Raw genomic sequence first — 23,899 nt, forward strand, 5'->3', positions numbered from 1 at the left:
TGTATTTTTATTCTGGCACTCCTTCTCTTCAATTTTCTCTGTTTTTGTTTCCTATTTTCTGTGCATACTGGCCTCTGATTCCCTTTAATTTAGTACATCAGTTCGAAAGTAGACACTTTTCATTGCTCAGGAGAATGAGTGAAAAGCAAAAATCAATTTTATTAGAAATATGTAATCACATTATACTAGTGGATATGAATCTTTTCATCGATTTAGCATTTATCCTTCACATACAGAACTTTATTCCATGGGAAGAAGGAGGCTTTGAATACATATAACCAAATTATAGACAGTTCCTATTTTAAAGTCTAGTCATCAACTGTTCAGATACACTGATTCTGAGAGAAGCTAATAATATAAAGTAGGCTATTTTTGCATTTGGTGTTGCTGAGTGAAATATCATTATTTTCCCAAACATTGTGTTTGTATTTTAGACTTTGGACATTAATTCATTTTAAAATTTTTCTTTCAACTTTAAATATTTTCTTTATCTATATTTTCCTCCTATTCAGTTTTTAATCTTTTCATCTCCTTGTTTCTATTATGTCATCCTTTTGTACTTTAGACTTTCCCTGTCATATTTGTTCATTGATTTTTGTTTGCTTTACTTCCTCTTGATTAAGAAAAAGAGAAGGTAAAGCAATTCAGACACAGGGAAGAAATAGAAGATGTTTTTATTCATAAGATTGGCATCAAACATTGTTTACCTGTTGGGATTTTGATATTAGGTTTAACTCTCAAAATCGTCAGCACTTAACCATCTCTGACCTACAGAAGATGTTAGTTTCTTCTGATTCATGTTACTATATATTACATATATGTATGAATATATATATATATGCTAATTTTCCTTTCCCTACTTTAAACTCCTCACCCACTCTTTGACAAAAGGTATTCTCTTTTTCTTGTGTGTTAGAGTCGTGAGGGTCATGGACTTTAGATTCCTAAGTTCTCATGTCTTCAGTGTCTCTGATTTTCTTTGGCCAGAGTCTAGTAGAGCATGAAAGCACGTTTTCTGTAAGTCTGATCACGATAAGAGCTATGACACTCTGATTTATCAGACTAGAGGCTGATGTCATCCATCAGACAAAAAATTTCAAAGAAAGAAAAAAAATTATAGCTATAGGAAAATGCTGCTTAGCTGGACTTCTTGAAAAAATAGCTTCCTTCAAGCAAATGTTTCATGAGTTTTTTCCCTACCTTCTCCTTTTGTTTTTGTAGTGTCAAAGAAGTTGGTTTTTTCATGATGGAATCAATATCAAGTTAGAAGTATCAGTAGACACTTTTTTTTTTTATTGTGTATTGCATCACAATTGAATAAGCAGCACAATATTTTCTAAATTATAAAAGTGCAGGTGTAGAAATTATACACACACATGATTATATCTGATTATCTGCATAGTATTAAACACTGGACTGGGAAGCTGAGATACTAAAAAATACTGGACCTTCTGTTCAGTAAATGTATGAGGCTTTTCCCCTGGAAGAGAATCTCTGTGTGGCTCTTGAAATCCTTTCTAATCCCCCTCAATGCTGCTGAGGAACAGTTCTGGGAACCAGGCAGGAATGGGAACCCCAGTGGACAAGCAAATCAGAACCAAATCATAGTGACCGGGCTACAAGGGCTTCCATTCCTCTGCAAAGATCTAGCCCACAGCTTCTTTTCTTACAAGTTACCACTGTGCTTTCTGTGCCCTTTAAGTCAGTTAGGTTAGTTTCCTTACTGTTTTAACAGTTGCAAAGACAAAGCAGAACAGAATAAAACAGGTTGAGATAGATGTTCCCTCCTCAAAAGGTTATGAAAACTGCATGACTGCAAAATTTATAAAACATTGCAGGATTATAGCAGCTTTGTAAAAGCAATGGGAATTACTAATTAACTCAACTTTTTCATACTATCACCATCTTAACTGAAAAGCACAAGCTTATAGGATGAATTTCAACATATCTTCTTTTCTCTGGTTCATCACAGTAGTCTCATACGTTCTGGGAAAACCATTAACCCTGAAAAGTGATCTTTAGAAATGAAGCTGAGAGCGTCAGAGACACTGACAGACAGACAAGCCCTCAGTGGAGCGCTGCCCTCTTTGCTTAAGCTAAGTCACTTCAATCATGTCAGACTCTTGTAACCCCAAAGACTGTAGCCCACCAGGCTCCTCTGTCCATGGGATTCTCCAGGCAAGAATACTGGAGTGGGTTGCCATTTCCTTCTCCATTTTGCTTGAGAGTGTGATGTAATTATTCACAAACATTCCAGTTTTTTTGCTATTTCTCTGAATACAAAACAAAGATTAGTCACCCATCGGTAGGAAAAATAAAGAGGAATAACCTAAAAGTCACCCTGATGGCACCCCGAAAGTCACCAAATGAGAGAACTGAGGCTTGAACCTGCATGACTGGAGCTCATTGCTAGCCCACTAGTAAATACGAGATTACTTAGAACTAGGTAAGGGCTTCCCTGTTGTCTCAGCTGGTAAAGAATCCACCTGCAAAGCAGGAGACCTGGGTTCAATCCCTGGGTCAGGACTGGAGGAGGGCATGGCAACCGCTCCAGTATTCTTGCCTGGAGAATCCCGTGGACCGAGGAACCTTGCGGGCTACAGTCCATAGAGCTGCAAGAAGTCGGATGTGACAGCATAGCACAGTACTAGGCAAAGTCAGAACCACCCTGCTAAGCTTTCTTTGTCAAAAAATTTAAATGACTTCAAAGGGAGAAAGGGCGGCAAGCAAACCTAACGCCCTGATGCTAGCGCATTCCCTGGATCACCAGCTGAGATCTACAACTTTTGGGGCAAGTAAATGGGGAAGGGTGGATAATTGGTCCTAACTGAGAGATTCTGGAGCAACTCACCTGGTTACCCAGGCTTCCAATGCCCTGGAAACATCTTTCACAAACAGAAGTGAAATCCTGGGGTACTTTATCATCACACTCATTTTACAGAGTGTGTTGCTTTGAAATTCTTAGAGCTTCCCTTCTATGCACCAGAGATAAGCATTACCATGACTATGGTATTTGATTAGAGAATGATATTTTTCTTCAGTTTACTTTTGGCAAGTGGTCAAAAGCTTGGGATTTTCCTGTGCTCTTAAAGGTCACTGTTCCCACTACCAGAAACTGAAAGCAGAAGAGGGCTATAGAAATATTCATGTGTCAGTCTTTATTGCTAGACTGAAACCCCACCCAAACCAATCCCTCTTACCTTAGAGATTCCCAACCTGCTAACCTGATGTATAAAACTGGCTGTTCCCTCACAAGGCCTACTATTCAACAGGCCTCAGGAAGGTGGTTCTCACCTTGTCTGTAGGCTAGGATCGTTTGAGGAGCTTTTTTTAAAAAAAAAAAAAAAAGAAAAGTTCCTGATGCCCTAAACCTACTCCCAGAGGCTCTGATTTAATTTCATTGCTCTGGAGTTGGGCATAGCCATCCTGTCTTATAAGGCTTCTCTGGTGGCTCAGACAGTAAAGCGTCTGCCTGCAATGCTGGAGACCCAGGTTCAATCCCTGGGTTGGGAAGATGCCCTGGAGAAGGAAATGGCAACCCACTCTGGTACTCTTGCCTGGAAAATCCCATAGACAGAGGAGCCTGGTGAGCTATAGTCCATGGGGTGGCAAAGAGTCGGACACGACTGAGCGAGTTTACTTTCACTTTTCACTTTCTTTCATCCTGTCTTATGATTACAGCTAGTTTTAAAGCGCAGCCAGGGTTGAATGAAATTCACTATCATATGGAGACTGGAGTGTTCCACAGAATGGACAAAGTAGCATGCACATCTTCATTATTCTTACTCCCCCAGGCCTTGTGGGATTGCTTTATGATTGTGTTAGACATAAAAAGGCTGAAAACCCATGATAATGTTTCAATTAATGTGAGTATCTGTTGTTATGACAAGCACCATGGATCTGTCATGGTCAACTCTGAGTGGGCTTCCGCATTATAGTGGTTCTATGGATTCACTTTCTGTTTTCTTCCTATAAATGATATTAACTATTATAATTCAGGTCTCAGTCAAAACCCTGGGGAGGGGAAAAGTAATTTAAAAAAAAAAATACAGTACAGGGCTTCCCTTGTGGCTCAGCTGGTAGAGAATCCACATGCAATGAGGGTGACCTGGGTTCAATCCCTGGGTTGGGAAGATCCCCTAGAGAAGGTAAAGGCTACCCACTCCAGTATTCTGGCCTGGAGATTACCATGGACTGTATAGTCCATGGGGTTGCAAAGAGTCAGACATGACTGAGCACACACACAATACCATCAGACATATATGAAGGTTGGAATAAATACATTTCAATAGGTTCAGATAGAATAGTTTGCTTGGGCAGATGCACAATTATGGTTTTCCCTAAAAACGTTTGCAAATAAATCAGGAATTATCCTATGGTGCCAATCCTTTCAAAATATTAGCAAGATGGGGCAGTTCAGGCGATATTGAAGAGAGTGAAAACATCCAATGACTTTCTTCCATGAAGAAGGAATACTGAGGAGACATCCCTGGTTGTCCAGTGGTTAAGACTCTGCACTTCCAATTCAGAGGGTGTGAGTTCAATCCCTGGTTGGGTGACTGACATCTCACCTGCTGCATAGCGCAGCCAAAAAATTAAAAAAGGAGAAATACTGAATGTTGCCATGTCACAAGTATTCAATCACTCCACACTCATGTTTAACATTAAATAATATAATAGAAATAAGCAAACATAAGCCTCATTCCTCCGTAAGGGTATTATAAGCCCCTAGAATCCTACAGAAGACAGTTCAATGCTAGTTTGCATCCTGAAAGTGAATATCCACAAAACCTGATGCCCCTGAATGTTCTTGTAGGGATAATTCTCAAGGGTCACGGCCAGCCATTCTCATTTCATCATCTGAGTAGTACAGACATCTTGAGATCCCAAGATCAGTAACATATAGTAACTGGAAGAGAAGGTGTAATCTCCCCCAACTCGATCAGAGAAAACATGTGCCTCGGAATTTAAATAGAACACAATGTAGAAAGTCCATTTAAAATTATGTACTGAGTAGACCCACAGATTTAAGTCAAAATTGCCCACATCTTTCAAATTATGTATTCTTCATGGAATACAAGCAAGAGCCTAAACCTAAGATATTTTCCTTGTACATTTACTTCAACACTTGAGTGCTTTCATTGCCTCTTCTGGGCTGGTTCTCTTACTTAATTCTAGACTTGAATTAAGAATGCAAATAGGAGCAGATAACCTCTCATAATTAACGATAATCTTATAAATGTGTCTATAATAAAATCTCCAAGCAGTCATCACCAAGAATAATGCTAGACAGTTCCTAGGAGATTCAGTGGTTAAGACTCTTGCACTTAATTGCAAGGGGTGAGGGTTCAATCCCTGATCTGGGAACTAAGATCCTACATGCCATGTGGCCAAAGGGGAAAAATAAGAATGATGCTAAAATGCTCACTACACAGTCATATGTAACCCTGGCAAGGAAATGCATTATGAAGGATGTTAATTAGGACTTAAAAAAAAATCAATGATAACATTACTATCTTCAATGTGAAATTTACATACGAATACATTTTTGGTCGATAAAGGAAGAAATAGAACATGGAAAAATTCTTATCTCTTCAGGGGGTAAAATTGAACGCTCTTCCCTCTTTGTTTTAGTGTTCACTCATAATTTTCTGAAATATTAATGAAGAAAATTCCCTCTCTGCAATTCGTACCCCATTCGGTGTGATTAGTTCTTTCTAAATTTAGCACATGGGCAGGTGCACATCTTTTCTGGGCTCTGCTGGCATGTCATGTTGGTTCTGCAAGAGTAATTTAGCTTTGCAATTACCTTTTTAACTTCTTGCCTGTACTACATTGCAGTAATGAAGCAAATCTTCCACCTAAAAGACCAGATAAACACTCAACTTGGGCTTTTAAAATTCTCCTCTTTTAGGGTACCTCCCTGGTGGTCCAGTGGTTAAGACTTAACCTTCCAATTCAGGGAGTATGGATTTGATCGCTGGTCGGTCAGGAACCTAAGATCACACACGCTTTGTGAGCGAAAAACCAAAACATAAAACAGAAACCATATTGTAACAAATTCAATAAAGACTTTAAAAATGGTCCACATTAAAAAAAAAAAAATCTTTAAAATAAAACTTGCTCTTTGAGAGTCTTCCAAGCTGATTTTTTCTCGTATCAAATGGTGTTGGAGACTGTGATGCTGGAGTTGTGATTACAGGCTTGATTCCGTTTATCCCACCGTTCTTCAGAATGTAGGGAGCCTGCTAAGATCTACAAATTAGAGCTCAAGTGCTATCTTTACTCCTAACAGAAACTTCTTAAATAGAGAGATAGAAGGTAATGAATTGGACCCTCTCAGAAGGTTATAACGGACATAATGTCTCTCAAATACAATAAATGAAACAGAAAAGTGATGGGGGGAGGTACTCTGCTTCCCCCTGCCCATTGGTGACAGACCGTCTTTCTCTTTGCAGCACTGTTCAACCTCATACCAGTGGGACTGCGGGTCGTTGCAATCCAGGGAGTGAAGACGGGGTTGTACGTAGCCATGAATGGAGAAGGTTACCTCTACCCATCAGTAAGTAACACATCCAAGGTATTGGCCATCAAAACAGCGATAGCAGCCACCACAAAAAGGAGAATGCTTTCAGTTTGGCTTTAGTGTCTGACCTTTATGACAATGCCTAGGAGCTGTTAATTCATGATTCAGCAATGTTTGGTAATGTATCAGTGTATCAAGCAGAAGAGGAACATTACCTCTTAAAGTTGTGTGTTTGCATATTTTTATATGTCCCAGTTCATCAAAAATTGAGAAATTTTGAAGGGATTGACTTTTTTTTAAGAGATCTTATCCACTTTATTCAAATATTCCAAATTTTAAGTTTTCTGTTAGGTGGTTGATGTTATATAAGAGATCATTTTCTTTCCTTCTTTTTAAATGTAAGGCAAAGAACACAATAGGCTGATACTTTATAGGCTAAGAAAAATGCAGTAATATCTGTCCACTTTCAAACCCAAACGAAATTTTATTATCTAATTGCTATTAGAAAGGATTGATATTAATGTAATCCTTTTCTATTTCTATTTAGAAATGTACTTTTCTTAGGGAGTTTCTTGTAAAAGATTATTTTGCAAAAAGAAACAGAGTAAATGTAATTCTAGATGAGAAAATTTAGGAGAGCGTAGTTCTTTTAAAAAACAAGAATTGAGATTGAGTTGAGTGTTTTACTGGGAAAATATTTCTAATATCAAAATGTGTATCGCATTTAAATGTAAGCAAATCTTGGTTTTGTATTCATGTGTTTTACCATCTGAGCACCTTTCCATTCTCTTCTGTAATATTTACTGTTTATGAGTGATTTGCATTTAGATGGGCTGTGTACATATATTATAATGCAGTTAGAATTCGTATCTGCCAGAGGTCCAAGCAATAGAGACTTAAGATGGAAATACTTCTTTCCATTATCCCTTGAGCAAAAACTGACAGATTAAAGTCATGGAGCCTCAGAGGAGATTCTCTTATTTGGGTTTTCCTGTCATCTTCCTGTGAATTCTTTAAAACTCTGTTGTTAAATATTGTCATAAAAAAATGTATACATACATACATACATTTTACACACACACACACACACCGCTAAAACTTAAGCAGAACAGAAGGGTTCTCTGGGGACTCCCATGAAATGTGATACATTTTCTTCAGCAAAATCTGGGAAAATCCTGTCAAGAAATAAAATGTGAGCCGTGGATTCCCTTCCTGTTGAGCTGAGACATGCTCTAGTCTTTCTGAAAACTTTCTCATTCCCTGAAGGCCATTCTTGCTGCAGACCTGGGCCCCGCATTATGCAAATTGCATTCGGTTGCCCAAGATGAATATTCAACATATTGGGAGCCAGAGGAAGCTGGAATTCCCTATCTCCCCTTTAGAAAAGGTCTACTCAGATAAAGATCATTTCCTAGAGATGCCTTATCTCAAATGAAGTCAGTTTCATTGATTTGACGTGCGTGCTCTTATTTTTGTTTCTTCGTCTCCCCCAGTCATTTCTGAGATGCCTAAAAGTGATCAGATGCAGTTTCTGCCATCGCCTCTAGTTCTGATCCTGCGGATGATTTTACCATGTCTTCCTGCTCTAGTGTAGGCATTGATGTCAGGGGAAGTGTAAATGTGTGTTTGATCTCTTTTGCTTCTGAGATGCTGTTTTCTTGTGATGGGGTTGTACCTGAATGGCATTTTTTTTTAAAGGTAGAGAATATCAGAGTGCGTCTGTGTCTTAGCTTAAAATCCAAGTGCTGGTTATGTAGGGTGCAGTGTAAGTGGTGGGACAAGAATAGAATGAGGACAGAGCCAGCTGCCTGGTTCAGTCCTCAACACCTTGAATAAGGTCCTTCTACCCAAGAAGCACATCTTGGGGGAGCAGCACGCACCAGGATTTGTCCCGGGAAGAGGTCAGGCTTTTCATCCGACTTGCTGTTTTCTGCCGTCACCTCCCAGTTTCTCCAGTTATTTGGTTTGGGGCCTTCCAGTTGAGGTCATTGAGTTTCTGATTTGCAGGACTTGGGTTTTCTCTTCTTCTCATATTTGACTCTCTGCTCTGAACCCAGGACGTAGGAAGGAGCACTCTATTCACCCAGCTTACGCCTGCCCAGGCCAGGCCCTTAGAATCCTCAGCATCTTATAGAAAAAGGATTTAGACCCAAATCAAGTGTGATTTCCAGTTTTTACTAATATTATCTAGTGAAAGTGCTCTGTTTATTTCAAGGTAATGGAATTTGAACTTCAATACTTCAGGAGAAAGGAATGTTTCCCCACATTCAGTCCTTTATTCCGTAATTAGTTTCCGAGAACCTAGCAAAATGAGAACTAGCACAAGATAACATCACAGTTACTCTAATATATAATGATGACAATGGTTAATATTTACCTAGTGCACTCTCCCTAGTACTGTTCTAAGTGCCTTGCAGTCTTAGCTCATTTAATCCTCCCAACCAATTAAGCAAATACCATTAAAATTATCTTAGGGATACACAGAGAGCCTAAAGAGTCGTCAGTCACCAGTAAAAAGAGAAGATAGGATTTGAGCCTTATTAGTCAGACTCATCAGATCACTTTTAACTGTTGCACCATAGGGCTTTCATGCACCAGACATTTTCCATAATGTGGTCTGGCACTTACTCTAGCGAGAAGTTATATACACAAGATGATGTCATACAAATCTTTAGGGAGTTGTTACCTAGGGAATTGTTAATTTCAAACATTAAGAAGTATCATTTGAAACATAATCTGTTTCTTTTGGGGAATCTCAAGTAAAAGAAAATCAGAAAATATTTGTCAGGGGGAAAGTTGGATATCATATGTGTGCGTGCTCATTCAGCCGTGTCTGGCTCTTTGCGAACCCGTAGACTGTAGCCCGCCAGGCTCCTTTGTCAGTGGAACTTTTCCAGGCAAGAATACTGGAGTGGCTAGCCATTTCCTCCTCCAGGGGATCTTCAGGACCCAGGGATTGAACCAGAATCTCATGCTTCTCCAGCATTGGCAGGCGGATTCTTTACCATTGAACCACCTGGGAAGTATATACTGATATTAACACCCCCTGGGAAGTACATATTGCTATTATATACTGGGTGTTTAATATTCTTAAAATGTATTCCATGTAACGTTTGAGCTTAAACTTTAAAGCTAACATGGGTTAACCTAACCAAGAAGTTTTGAACTAAGCTGAGTAACTTTTTTAAAAGGAAAACTCCACCCAAGCTACGATTTAAAGAAAAAGTTTGATATAAAGATTGAAGTCTGAGAAATGAAGGAGTCTGTTTTGTGTCCACTTTTAAAAGATCAAATTAGACTAGTGTCTGACATGAGATCAGTGTTACTGAGGATCTATAGATTTGGAATGTAGGCAATAAAATACTGAGATCTCTCAAAGTGAGTTCCATTAACTGAAAGTCACTCTTGGAATCTGACTTGAAACTCTCATAATCCCTTGCCATCCAAATAAAGATATTTAATTTGTCAGATAATTTCACCTCAGGGGGATGAAAGAAGGAATCTTGACTGAGATGTAAACAATCACATTTCCGATGCTGAAGGCACTTGCTCCCTGTGGAATCTTTTCATCAGCATGACAATAGTCATTTCTTTTGTGGTCATAATGATTCTAATATGTTACTTGAAGAGGCCTCTCAAGAGATTTGATGTCAGATGCGGTTTGCTGGAAGGTAGAACACAGGCTGTAAGGTCACAGAACAGAAACTGACAAGGAAATACTTTTTAAAAGAATTAGTTTAAAATAATGTTTAGGGAACAAAATGCATGTTGACCAACTCCAGACTATTTATAGTGCTGTGAGGAACAGTCAAGGGTGGGTTTCTTTTTGTTCCTTTGTTTGTTCGCTTGTTTTCTCCCTTCCAAACAACCTACAACTTTGAAAAACTAAGTCAATCCTCCATAGAAAGTTAAGGTTCGAATGTAAATTCCAAACACTCAAGAAAACTTGGGATGAAAGAAAAATAGCATTCATCAGCTGGGCAGAAATAGAGAATAGTTGAAGCCAAAGGGTGTTTCTGATATAAGAAAGTGAGGGGTTGTGGGGGAAGGAGAGAAAGGAGACTGATGATAAAATGGATAAAACCCAGGATCTTGGATCTAAGGCAGGAAAACGTGTTCCTTGGATGCTTTAATAATTTGGGGTGTTAAAATTCTAGTTTCAATCTGGTTGACTTCTCGATGATGAGGTAAAAAAAAAAATGTACATAAAGTGTATAAAGATTCATTTTCATTTTCTTATCACAGGCTGATAGTTATGTGAATATATGTCCCCACCCCAAAGTGGGGCTGTAAATGTTTCTGTTACCCCAATGCAGGCATCTAGAGAAACAGTGAGCCCTGGTGTTCTCCTGAAATCTGTATTTCATCTGAGTCTCTTAACCAAGAGATGCAAGTGGAGAGGAAGACAATTCCTTTCCATGTAGATTTTAAAAACAAATCAAGAAAAGCATTGTAAATATCAGGACTCCTAAGAGTCACATGGACAAATGGGAAAAATAAAGATTCCTTGGGTGAACCTCTAGATATTTCAATCCAATATGTCGGGGGAGGCCCAGGAATCCACAGTTTAATAAGAATCCCTCCTTCACTGGTGGGTGATTCTAAAGCTGGTAGCCCAGTGCCCAACCTCCACGCAACAAGCATTGTTTCCACGGCTGATGGGGGCGTTGATGGTAGCTTTAGACCAAAATGGTGAGAGTAGATTTGGTGAAAATTGGTAGGCAGACGACCCAGGCCCAGAAACTAACACTGGGTGGAATAAAATATTTGATTTTCCTGACTTCATCTGCCGCTAAGTTGAACTTTGTAGAAATTTGAAGCAGAGCTGCACGCTTCTTCGCTCAGGCCCTGGGGTATCTGGATGCTGAAACTATACGTGCACGCTGATTGTGTGTGTTGGCATGGGGCAGCGGGGTAGTGAAGTAGTCTATAATTAAGGAGGAGGAAAGCTAAATGCTATGTATTCTTAAGAAAAGTATTTTCAGGGACCTCAAAGTCTTATCTAGTTGGTCTGAGATGGTTTTTCTGATACTATAGTTGTCTCTTTCAGAAACAGTTTCATGACCCTCTCTACAAAGGGGGCCCCGCTGTCCAGCTCTGTGCTGGCGGGCGTCTCTCACTACACTTCTCTATTTGTGTGGTTGTCTGTCCTCCACTTAATAAGAACACCCAGACAGGCAAGTCTCGGACCTCCCGGCCACCTCCTACCATCAGCGCTACATCCTTCTGCCCAGTCCGCAGCTCTAGCAAAACAAGATGGAACAGCGTTCTTTCCTTCTTGATGTTTGGCCCTCTGTTCATGGCTCAGGTTTGGGCATAAAGATGGAGCCGCTTTGTTATGTCGCAGTGCGATATCTAACTTCCTCCAACGCTTTCTCTTCTTGCCTGGAAGTTTTTCGTCCACAGGCATACACGATCCCTCCCCTGTATTTCTGTGCCCATGGAGTCTTGTGTGAGTTCTTCCCTGTGCCCATGAACTCTTGTGTGAGTTCTTGTGTGTCAGAAGATACCCGTCTTGTCTCTGAATGACATCTCAGGACACCCATCCTCAGGAAACTGCTTGCTGTTTACCTGACTGCTGGTGGGCTGCCCACCCGTGCCTCCCACTTCCTGTTTTACTTTATGTACCAGGCAGTGGATGGCATGAATCCTGTAATCAGTATGGCCACAGTGACAACAGCTCCTTGACTGAATAAAGGAAGACACGCCACACACAGTAACTTTGTTTCTAGACACATGTTAGCTTTGTTTCTGGGCCAAGAGACACTGGTGTTGGCAACTCGGGAATTAAGGGACTGGAAAGGGTGGAGCTACTTCTGCTTTATTGACTATGCCAAAGCCTTTGACTGTGTGGATCACAATAAACTGTCGAAAATTCTGAAAGAGATGGGAATACCAGAGCACCTGACCTGCCTCTTTAAAAACCTATATGCAGGTCAGGAAGCAACAGTTAGAACTGGACATGGAACAACAGACTGGTTCCAAATAGGAAAAGGAGTACGTCAAGGCTGTATATTGTCACCCTGCTTCTTTAACTTATATGCAGAGTACATCATGAGAAACGCTGGGCTGGAAGAAGCACAAGCTGGAATCAAGACTGCCGGGAGAAATATCAATAACCTCAGATATGCAGATGACACCACCATTATGGCAGAAAGTGAAGAGGAACTAAAAAGCCTCTTGATGAAAGTGAAAGAGGAGAGTGAAAAAAGTTGACTTAAAGCTCAACATTCAGAAAATGAAGATCATGGCATCCGGTCCTATCACTTCATGGGAAATAGATGGGGCAACAGTGGAAACAGTGTCAGACTTTATTTTTTGTGGCTCCAAAATCACTGCAGATGGTGACTGCAGCCATGAAATTAAAAGATGCTTACTCCTTAGAAGAAAAGTTATGACCAACCTAGATAGCATATTCAAAAGCAGAGACGTTACTTTGCCAACAAAGGTCGGTCTAGTCAAGGCTATGGTTTTTCCACTGGTCATGTATGGATGTGAGAGTTGGACTGTGAAGAAAGCTGAGCACCAAAGAATTGATGCTTTTGAACTGTAGTGTTGGAGAAGACTCTTGAGAGTCCCTTGGACTGCAAGGAGATCCAACTAGTCCATTCTTAAGGAGATCAGCCCTGGGATTTCTTTGGAGGGAATGATAAAGAAGCTGAAACTCCAGTACTGTGGCCACCTCATGCGAAGAGTTGACTCATTGGAAAAGACTCTGATGCCGGGAGGCATTGGGGGCAGGAGGACAAGGGGACGACAGAGGATGAGATGGCTGGATGGCATCACTGACTTGATGGACATGAGTTTGAGTGAACTCCAGGAGATGGTGATGGACAGGGAGGCCTGGCGTGCTGCGATTCATGGGGTCGTAAAGAGTCGGACACGACTGAGCGACTGAACTGAACTGAAAGGGTGGAGAGATATTTGAAGATGGTTCTTGAGATGTTATGGAGGGCTTCCCTGGTGGCTCAGTGGTAAAGCCTCTGCCTGCCAATGCAGGAGACATGGGTTCAATCCCTGGTCTGGGAAGACCCCCACATGAAGTTGAGCCACGAAGCCCATGTGCCAAACTGTTAAGCCTGTGCTCTAGAACCCTGGAGCCACAACTACTGAAGCCCTTTAGCCCTAGGGTCCATGCCCCACCACAAGCGAAGCTACCACAGTGAGAAACCTGCATACCACAACTAGAGTAGCCACGCTCTTTGAAACTAGAGAAAAGCCCATGCAGCAATGAAGACTCAGCACAGCCAAAAATACATAAATAAAGGAAGAAGTTATGGAAAGAAGTCTGCTGTTGCCTGGGTATGGGAGGCAACAGAATCAAGGCTCACTCTGATATGATTAAGTCAGAACCTGGTGAGTTATGATGCTTCCCTCGAAGAAAATAAAACCCCAAAGGAGGAGGGAGCTGGGGTGGATGAAGATGCTACCTTCAGCTGGACCAGGATATGAGGTGGGTTAATAACCCCACTAAATGATGACTGGATGATGCTGAAGCTCTTGTGTCCTGGAAGAATCTATCTAAGGCTGTCTTAAGAATGGTTTGCAGGTGGAGAAAGAATTGTTCTGCGATGGATGATGGTGTTTTCCTTTTCCTCCAGAATATCAGACAGAGCTGAAGAAGTTGGGTCAACAGCATCTGCAGGGAGGAAGTTAGATGTTAGAAAGAACCTTATTAAATAGCATGACTTCTTCAAAAAGCTTTCTAATATATTTTGCCTGATTTGTAAATATACAGAATCAATAGGAGCAATTTGGGATACCAGGTAATAAAGCAGAGGACTTGCTGAGTACATTCATATCTTGTACCTTTATAAAAATGATGCTAATAACATGATAATATATCAGACCTTTGGATATTCTTACAAAAATTCCCAATCCTCATTATACATACGACTTCCTCAGATAGCATTGTAAATATCCAGACTCCAGGACATTCACCTAAAAGGTTAATTAAACACCAATTCAGAATTTTGAATATGCATTTCTAACACACGTGCCTGAAGGAGCACCCTTGATAAACAAGGGTCTGCATCACTGCATCATTATTTAAAATATAAATCATTTTATATTTATCATTGCTTTATTATTATCATTGTTGTTGTTATTTACAAATTCATAGTCCACTTCAAGCCCCCATGAAGTAGGCAGAGTGTGTTGTGTGTTCAGCCTCTCAGTCATGTCCCCCTCTTTCATGAACCCTTGAACTGTAGCCTGCCAGGCTCCTCTGTCCATGGGATTTCCCAGGCAAGAATACTGGAGTGGGTTGCCATTTCTTTCTCCAGGGGACCTTCCCAACTGAGAGATCAAACTCAAATCTCCTGCATTGGCAGGCGGATTCTTTATCACTGAGCCACCGGGCAAGCCTGATGAAATAAGCAGAATGACATAACGGGTAAAAATGCTCACCTTTCCCACTGACCAGGTGAGTTGGCCTTTGAGGAAATGCATGGAGAAAAATCCCAGCTGCGATCACTCCGTTCAATCTCGAAAGAATAGGACAAGATATGTGACCTGGAGCATCAAGATAAAATAGGGAAAGACAGGAATCTTGCTGAAACTTAAGAAAATAAAGTAAGAGAAACAGAAAGAAAGATATTGAATGTCCAACTAATAACAGCTGGTTTTCAATCCTGGAAGAGAGACATCTCCCTCCTGTAAAGCTCAAGGGGTCTCCCTGAGATGATGGGCCTGGAGCTGGTGGGCACCTCCTGGCCTGAAGGGTGGTTCAAAACAAGCGCATCCTGTAAACAGCAGGTTTCCAGTGACAGCGAATCTGGGTTGCTTCAGAAGCGAACTCTTTTGAGATTTTTTTTAATTACTAATGAAATAAATACATCTATCTCTTGTTTATTTTTTTCCTAAGCCTGTGCTTCCCCTGAGACTAGTTTGGTTTTCTCTCGGCAGGACCCTCCTACACAAGTCCCATTCCTGAAACAAAGGAGGTTCCCTCCTGCCTTAGATGGTCAGCATGTTCCTGGGGTTTTGAGCATCTTTTCTGGGTCCTGAGTAGAGAGTGGATTGATCCCATGTGGACCCATCATTTTATACACACACACTCACACACACACATATATATGTATTTTAACTATTCCAAAGACTCACACAAATTAAACACATGTCTGATATGAAAAGAGTGTGTAAGAAATATATAGAAGATTATTGCTGCTCAGTATAATTACTCAACATTTAAATGTAGGCTGAAGAGCCAAGAACTCCGCAGAGATGTGTATAATCATAAATTCAGTTATTTGCTCATTCAGATCAACCCACATTATCCCATGCCTCCCATTGACAGCTATTGTGTGTTGTATGCACTGGAGCTTCAAAGATGTGTGAAAAATTCCTGATTTAAAAACAGACAAACAAACCCTCTAAAGTGAAATAGATAGGAGGAAACCATTCAGAGGACATCTTGACTAGATGAATAATTCTAAGACTCTTTTCTCCTATTTTTTCGCCGAATCTGTAATTCCGTGATTATATTTGTACATTTCTTATCATTCCTTCGATAGCGATGGATACATAGGAAGTCTTCAGCCTGTAGTTCTTGATTGCTCATTGTTCAGGTGGAATCAGTTTCACCAGCAGATTTTATTAATCTGCTCCTTGAGTGCCTTCCTTGTGCATGATATTTATTATGCATGCCACTTATCATTTCCCCACGAAAAACATTAAACATCAGCAGAGAGGAGATGAGTGTGTTTATTTCTTGAGTTGGAATTGCAGAAAAGCAGTTATTTACACATTTTCTTTTCTGAAAGGGCATGATAATCCCACAGAGGCAGAACTCAGTTATGCAATGTCTGCCTCTAACATGGTCATATTTGCATTAATGAGTTGAGTGGTGATGCTGCATTCCCCTGAAAAAAAAGAAGAATCTCAAGCAAAAAAGTAAGCCTTGACTTCTAGTAAATGTTGCTACCACTTAAACTTGAACAATTTAAAGCAAGAGCATGAATAATGGTAATTAGAATAACGATGCAGAAAGGATTTTATTATTTCCATATGTTTGTAATGATATAGTGAGAAAGAAAAAAATCATCACAGTTTGCAATTGTATCCTATTTTACTCTAGAGTGAAAAATATCAATATAAAGTACTGTAGATAGCAACAAAATTTAAGTTATATCTAAATGTTTCCATTTAAAAAATCTGTTTGTAGAGGATGGATGGTAGATGGTGAAAGGAATTTTTATATGTAAGGAATTTTGAGGACTACCTGAAAAATTGAATCCTAAATCAAAAGATAATATTTGAGAATGAACTATCTTTATTTTCATTCTCCACACCATGAAAAAAATTGCAAAAAACTCCATAAATGCTAAGAAGGTTGATATACCGTATGCATGCATGCCCAGTCGCTCAGTCATTTCCGGCTCTTTGTGAGCCCATGTATGTAGCCCTCCAGGCTTCTTGGTCCATGGAATTTTCCCAGCAAGAATACTGAAGTGGGTGCCATTTCCTTTTCCAGATATACTATATGCTGCTGCTAAGTCGCTTCAGTCATGTCCGACTCTGTGCAACCCCATAGACGGCAGCCCACCAGGCTCCCCCGTCCCTGGGATTCTCCAGGCAAGAACACTGGAGTGGGTATACTATATAAGGAATGATAAATCAGCTCTAACATTAAAGCATAATTAATATTACTAAAATTGGGGGGGAAATTATGATATTTAAAAGTTGTTTGTGTATGTGGGAGGCCTCCTTACTGAAATTGCATTCACCATCCATTCAAGTAAAATTGAAGGTTTTTGTTTCTGATTCCATATTTTACTTTTAGAGAATTCTTTTTATTTCTGGGAATGGGGTTGTATGTAAGCTACTCTGAGAAGCTAAGAACCATGAGTTCATGGTGGGCTCTGAATAGAAGTTGGGTATTTCTCTAAGTTTCCTCAGTGCAACTCATTTCTTGGTAATTTATATTCCATTTCTTAGATACTTGGGAATTAACAAGAAAAATAATTGATAAAATAAATCATAAAAATATGACTGTTTTTTCCTTCAGAAAAACTACTCTAGCAACCATTTTTCAAAAACCAAATTGGCTTTTTTATATCACGTTATTTACTAAAATTGGCAAAGCTGTTCCTTTTATGATGATTTTCCTTGTTTCTTCTTCTTTATGCTATTTGTTTCCATTGATTTTAGAGCTATGGTATTATTGAAAGAATAATGACTATTTACTCATCTAAAATTATTGGTCACATCTTCTTTCTAACATTACCTGTCAATCAATATTGATCCAACACATACTAGAACCTGGAGAAATAATAATGAAAAAGACAGACATGGCCCCTGGCCTCATGGAACTTATTGTTTCCATATATGTGAACTCCATACACAGTAAATTTTAACTTTGAATTATTTCTCTGTGTTATAGAAGGGTGTTTTGTGCTCTGAGCTACATATGGTTTCACTCTGGTTGTTTGTCTTAAGGAAATGCATTCAATTTGGATTGCAAGTTCATGAAAAGGTACATAATGTTCTTCTGAGTAAAGACAGAGGAGATCTCTTTAGAGTTTTATTTAGAGTTAGATATTGGTTTTAAGATCTGACAACTATATAAAGTGAGGAGATGAGTCACTTGTTAATAGTTACATCTCAGTCCATGCAGAGGCATCCTAATTGGTAGTTATTTGCTGTCCCAGTAAAGATAGACACTGAATGGGAGCAAGATATTTTTATGAGGCTTTAGAATTGTTGCACCTCTGACAAGATGGAGATTTTTATTTGGTTATTAATCCAGGTCACCATTTAGCAGAGATAGTTACGTGGACAAAGAGGAAATATCACTCTACTGTACTCTTATGCTGGTACAAATAGTACCTAAAGGTGCTAGTCTGACAAATGGAGAAGCTTATACTGATGTCATGTAAGAAATTATCTGTGAATGCCCTTCACAAGGGCATGATGACAAAGGGTTGACCTTCACTGACTCCCCATTTGTGTTAACTTTTCCAGTTAAGGCTTCCCCAGTGACTCAGATGGTAAAGAATCTGCCTGCAATGTGGGAGACCTGGGTTTGATCCCTGGGTTGGGAAAGATCCCCTGGAGAAGGAAACAGCAACCCACTCCAGTATTCTGGCCTGGAGAAGTCCATGGACAGAGGAGCCTGGTGGGCCACAGTCCATGGAGTTGCAAAGAATCAGACACGACTGAGCATCTGCTGCATTGTTAATTATTCAAATATTGCCATTTATCATTTTGCTTCTATCCTGCAATCATCAATTAATGTTATTAATAGAAGCAATTAAAAAATGTTTTGTATTAAGAATTTGCAGTATAGGAGACATCTCTGGTGGTTTAGCGGTTAAGACTTTGCACTCCCAATGCAGGGGGCCTGGGGTTGATCCTGGATCAGAGAACTAAGATCCGACACTCTGCTATATTTAAAGTGCATAACCAACCAGAACCTACTGTATAGCATAGGGAACTATGCTCGATGTTATGTGGAAGTCTGGATGGGAGGGGAGTTTTGGGGAGAATGTGCTGATGTGTATGTATGGCTGAGTCTCTTTGCTATCTATTTGAAACTATCACAACATTGCTAATCGGCTATTGTTGATGTTCAGCCACTAAGTTGTGTCTGACTCTTTGCGGTCCCAAGGACTACAGCACACCAGGCTTCCCTGTCCTTTACTATCTCCCAGAATTTGATCAAACTCATGTCCGTTGAGTCAGTGATGCTATCTAACCATCTCATTCTCTGCTGCACTCTTCTCCTTTTGCCTTCAATCTTTCCCACATCAGGGTCTTTTTCCAGTGAGTCAGCTCTTCTCATCAGGTGGCCAAAGTATTGGAGCTTCAGCATCAGTCCTTCCAATGAATATTCAGGGTTGATTTCCTTTTTTGAGCTCCTTGCAGTCCAAGGGACTCTCAAAAGTCTTCTACAGCACCACAGTTCAAAGATATCAATCCTGTGCTCAACCTTCTTTATTATCTAACTCTCACATCCATACATCCTGGGAAAACCATAGCTTTGACTATGCGGACTTTTGTCGACAAAGTGACGTCTCTGTTTTTTAATACACTGTCTAGGTTTGTCATAGCTTTCCTTCAAAGGAGTAGGCATCTTTTAATACCCCAATATACAATAAAAAGTTACATTAAAAAAGAGTTTGCAGTATAGGTAACTCTACCTACCACATACCTAACAGAGTTGTATCTTTATTGTGGTATTAGAAATAACTGCTTTTATTAGAAGGCATGTTAAATGTTCACAAATTTCAAACATAAATCTGTATTTCTAGAAATATTAATAACAGAAAAAACAACTTTCAAACTATTCAAAATTCTCTAGGCACCTTTTATCTAGAGGTGAGGTAAGAGACATTTTCTTAATATCCATGGAGAAATAAATTGTAACATGAAATATCATATTAAAATAAAGAAGGAAATTATTAAGAAATTGTTCCACAGGTACCATAAATGGGTTAACTATTTATCTAATGCCATTTCAGTCCTTTAAAAGATTGTTTTTATAGACTTAGCAAGGCCAAATGTATACCCAGGAGAAATAGCAGTGAGCATTTATTTAATTTAACGTTACATTTCGTGAGGGTGCTTGTACATTGAAATGGGTAGACAGAAGAAATGCCTTGGGCAATAGTTCCCCTGTGTTTATCTAAAAAAAAAATCAGCAGCTTGTAGGAATTTGAATGCAGACAAGGTTCTTATTAATTTTTTCACATCATTTATGCAATAACAATAACCAAAAGACAGGAAAGAAACCATATCAGCAATATGCGATTGTTTAAGCCAAAGTCTGACTTTGCTTCTCTGAGTCCTGAAAACCAGTCCTGATTTTATTGTTTTATTCCTAATGGCCAGTCTTTGGGATCAATTAGAAATGACTCAGACTTGTCAAAATGTTAACTACCAGGACTAAAATATCATGTTGTTTAAATTTTTAATGAATAATAGCTTCATTAGACATTATGTTCCTACCATGACTACGGAAAACTATGGAATATGGTACACCATCACACTTAATTTCATTTATTCAATATTCAAATCATTTGCTTAACGAGAGAGTTGCCCAAGGGTCTGCTGAAACACTGAATATCTGGCAAATTACTGTGTACTAATTGATTCAATAATAGCATGTTAAAATTACCTTAACCATTCCGCTCAATACTTAATTGCATTTCCTATTGATGTCAGTGTTCTACCAACAAGCCCTTCATGCTTTAAAATAATTTTTCACTCTGAAAAAAGTGGTAGAACTGCATTATCCATTACCTGATGTGATTTTACATTTCAGATGTCGATGGTGAGGCTAGCAAGATAAAGATGTAGAAATATCATACCCAAGTCCTAGGAATATAGAGACTGCAGAGTCCCAGAGTATTATGTATTCATGAGCTAATCTTGGTAACTCCACTTCAAAGTGAGTTTTTAAAGGATAACTCAGTAATCTTCAGGGGTGACTGTGATGTGTGTGTGTTTGTGTTTAGATGTTCTATAACCATAACCCACCATCGAGAAGACATCTCTTTTCCTACACAATGAAAAGAGTACACACATAGAAATTAGGATTCTGATATGTAAATGTGGGCATTTTCTCTTCATACTTATCTAGACCTTCTTCTGAACACACATCATGAAGTATTTGGGATGGTGTATAGGATTTATAAGGCTTCCCTGGTGGCTCAGCAGTAAAGAAATCTGCCTGCCAATGCAGGAGATGCAGGTTCGATCCCCGGGTCAGGAAGATCCCCTAGAGAAGGAAATGGAAACCCACTCCAGCATTCTTGCCTAGAGAATCCCATGGACAGAGGAGCCTGGTGGGCTACAATCCATGGTGTCGCAAAAGAGCCAGATGTGACTTAGCAACTAAACAGCAACAACATAAGATTTTTAATTAACAAATTTCTTTGGAGAATTCATTCTTCTACAACTCATTTCTTAGATGAACTATAAAGTGGGATTGGTAGGTGGACTTGTATCATAGGAGGAGAAAATAGCTAGTTCAGAAGACTCACCAAAGCAGGCGAGGCCACCAGCACAAACTGAAGCATTTGGGCCCTTTGCGTGACCTTGAGAATTCTGAATGACTTTTTAATAACACGATGATGACATTTTAAATGCTTTCCAAGAAATGGATGGAACGCCCAATCATGTTTTCTTTGATCTTCAGATCATGGGATTATGTTCTGCCTGAAAGACGGCAACTCATTACATAAGGTCAGCAAACACCGCCAAGCCTATCACAGACACGTCATGAACAAGTCAGAACTTCCCCAGCTGTGCGGTCGGCCTGGTGGGCACGGTGCCAGCAGCAGGTCCTCTCTCTGGCATGTCCTCCGTGCCAAGAGATCCCAGAGTGGAAACAGTGGGTTGGCAGGGAGTGAGGGGCCCTCTTCCTTTCCTCCTCTCATCTGCCCCAGGACCTCACTTCAGATTTTTAAAAAGACTGAAGTTATGATTGTCCACAAAGGGCATTTGTATTTATCCATCAGTGTGTTTACATACTTGTCGTCTCAAGTAAAGATCACACTTAGGCACCGTTCTTCAGATTAGCACTCACACATTGTCCATGCTTGTAAGAGATCTGCAAACGTAATGCCTTTCTTCTAAGTTTCATAAAGTCTAATGAGTTTCAAAGACAAAGGACATAACCTTTCTGAGATCCTTTTCCAATTATGAAAGCAATAAGTTCATAGGAAAGAAAAATCTGGTGCTTTGGGGTAAAAAATATTTTCTTTTCTGTCTTTTAAGCTTTACAACTCAGTTCACTTCATTGGTAGACCTCAGGGTTTCTTTCTCATGCCTACAACTGTCATTATTATCTTTTCTTAATGTCACATTGCTTTCACTCTTTCATTGAAATGACCTAGAAACAATCCCACGAAAGTTGATCCCATAAAAGAACATTTCCGTGGCATCTTTTAATGTCCTGAAGCTAGACAAAAATCAATATAGTATAAATAAATATATTATCAAAAAGTTTATGCATGATTCGAAAGGGGAACTTTTACTGCTTTTTAAATTGATTTCCATGAAAACTAAATTCATTCGTTCTGTGGGTTTTATGGTTTTTAAACACAGAATGTAATTTCATTTTGGTCATTATTTTAAAATGAAATTTTTGTTTCAACTTGCAGTAATATGTATCCTATGTCATATCCTTAAGAGGGCCGTTTTGTCACCTTATTTGGAAAAAGCACTTCATGGAAAGCCACCTGTATTTTTATCACATTGTTGATTTTGAAGATATAATTTATTTAATTGTGATGCATTTCTGGGTCTCCTAAAAGTGAGTCCCCTAACTGGGTTTCCTAACTGTTAAAAAGGTAATCATACTTCTATTTAAATTTGTATCAGAGAAATCACCGCATTGCAAGGAAAAGACTAGCATTCAAGGTTCTGATGTGTATATTAGGAGAAAAGTATTTCATCCATATTTAGATTTTGGTTTATTTTCCACTTAGCATTTGTTATCCTGCCATATTGAAGTATGCTGCTGCTGCTGCTAAGTCACTTCAGTCGTGTCCGACTCTGTGCGACCCCATAGACGGCAGCCCACCAGGATCCCCTGTCCCTGGGATTCTCCAGGCAAGAACACTGGAGTGGGTTGCCATTTCCTTCTCCAATGCATGTATATGATTATTTTACTTAATGTATATGTAACAACCAGGGAAATTTCTGGTTATCCAAATTGCCAGGATGAAATGTTCATGTTTTCCTTGTAAAAGGTACTTAAAAGAGGAAGAAGACATCTTTAGTTCAGCTTTTCTCCTTCCAAGTTTAAAGGGAGGGTACCTGGACAATGGGGCTTCCCTAGTGGTTCAGTGGTAAAGAATCTGCCTGCCAATGCAGAAGATGCAAGTTTGATCCCTGGGTTGGGAAGAACCTCTGGAGAAGGAAATGGCAGCCCACTCCAGTATTCTTGCTTGGGAAATCTCATGAGCAAAGGAGCCTGAGGGGCTACAGTCCATGGGGTCACAAAAGTATCAGACACAACTTAGCAACTAAACAACAGCAACAACAACAACCCAGATAATAGTATTTCAGTTCTTTTCATTTTCCTTCCTGCTAGGACCCTTGATGAGGTTGCCGGTCAGACCCTTAGTCTGTGCAGATTTCCACTTTTATATGGTTCATGATTGATTTTCCAAATGCTGATCCATTTAAAAAATAGTTTTAATATTCATAGGTGAAATAAGGCATTACTTCAGATTATATATGCTTATATCTTTCTTCTTGGACCATGTATTTTATTTTTAGTATCCTTTAAAAAAAAAATCTTTTACTTGGGTATTGATAGCACCAGTAATAAACTGTGTACACCTGGCAAATAAATTAGACACAGCTCCTACTAGATCAAGCTGCTGTCAACAGGATTACTAAGGCACAGCGCAGAGCACT

At 39.5% G+C, this 23,899-nt stretch overlaps 1 protein-coding gene across 2 annotated transcripts in view; it reads left to right on the forward strand.

The window, feature by feature from the left end:
• FGF14 (fibroblast growth factor 14) overlaps positions 1 to 23,899 on the forward strand; it is a 629,173-nt gene that overhangs the window by 515,490 nt on the left and 89,784 nt on the right. For both annotated transcript variants that reach the window (XM_006042242.4, XM_006042243.4), the window contains exon 3: positions 6,459 to 6,562. In XM_006042242.4, coding sequence (XP_006042304.1) covers positions 6,459 to 6,562 — 104 coding nt within the window. The remainder of the gene's footprint in view (positions 1 to 6,458; positions 6,563 to 23,899) is intronic.

This window comes from Bubalus bubalis, chromosome 13 (genome assembly GCF_019923935.1).
Source record: "Bubalus bubalis isolate 160015118507 breed Murrah chromosome 13, NDDB_SH_1, whole genome shotgun sequence".
NCBI lineage: Eukaryota > Metazoa > Chordata > Mammalia > Artiodactyla > Bovidae > Bubalus > Bubalus bubalis.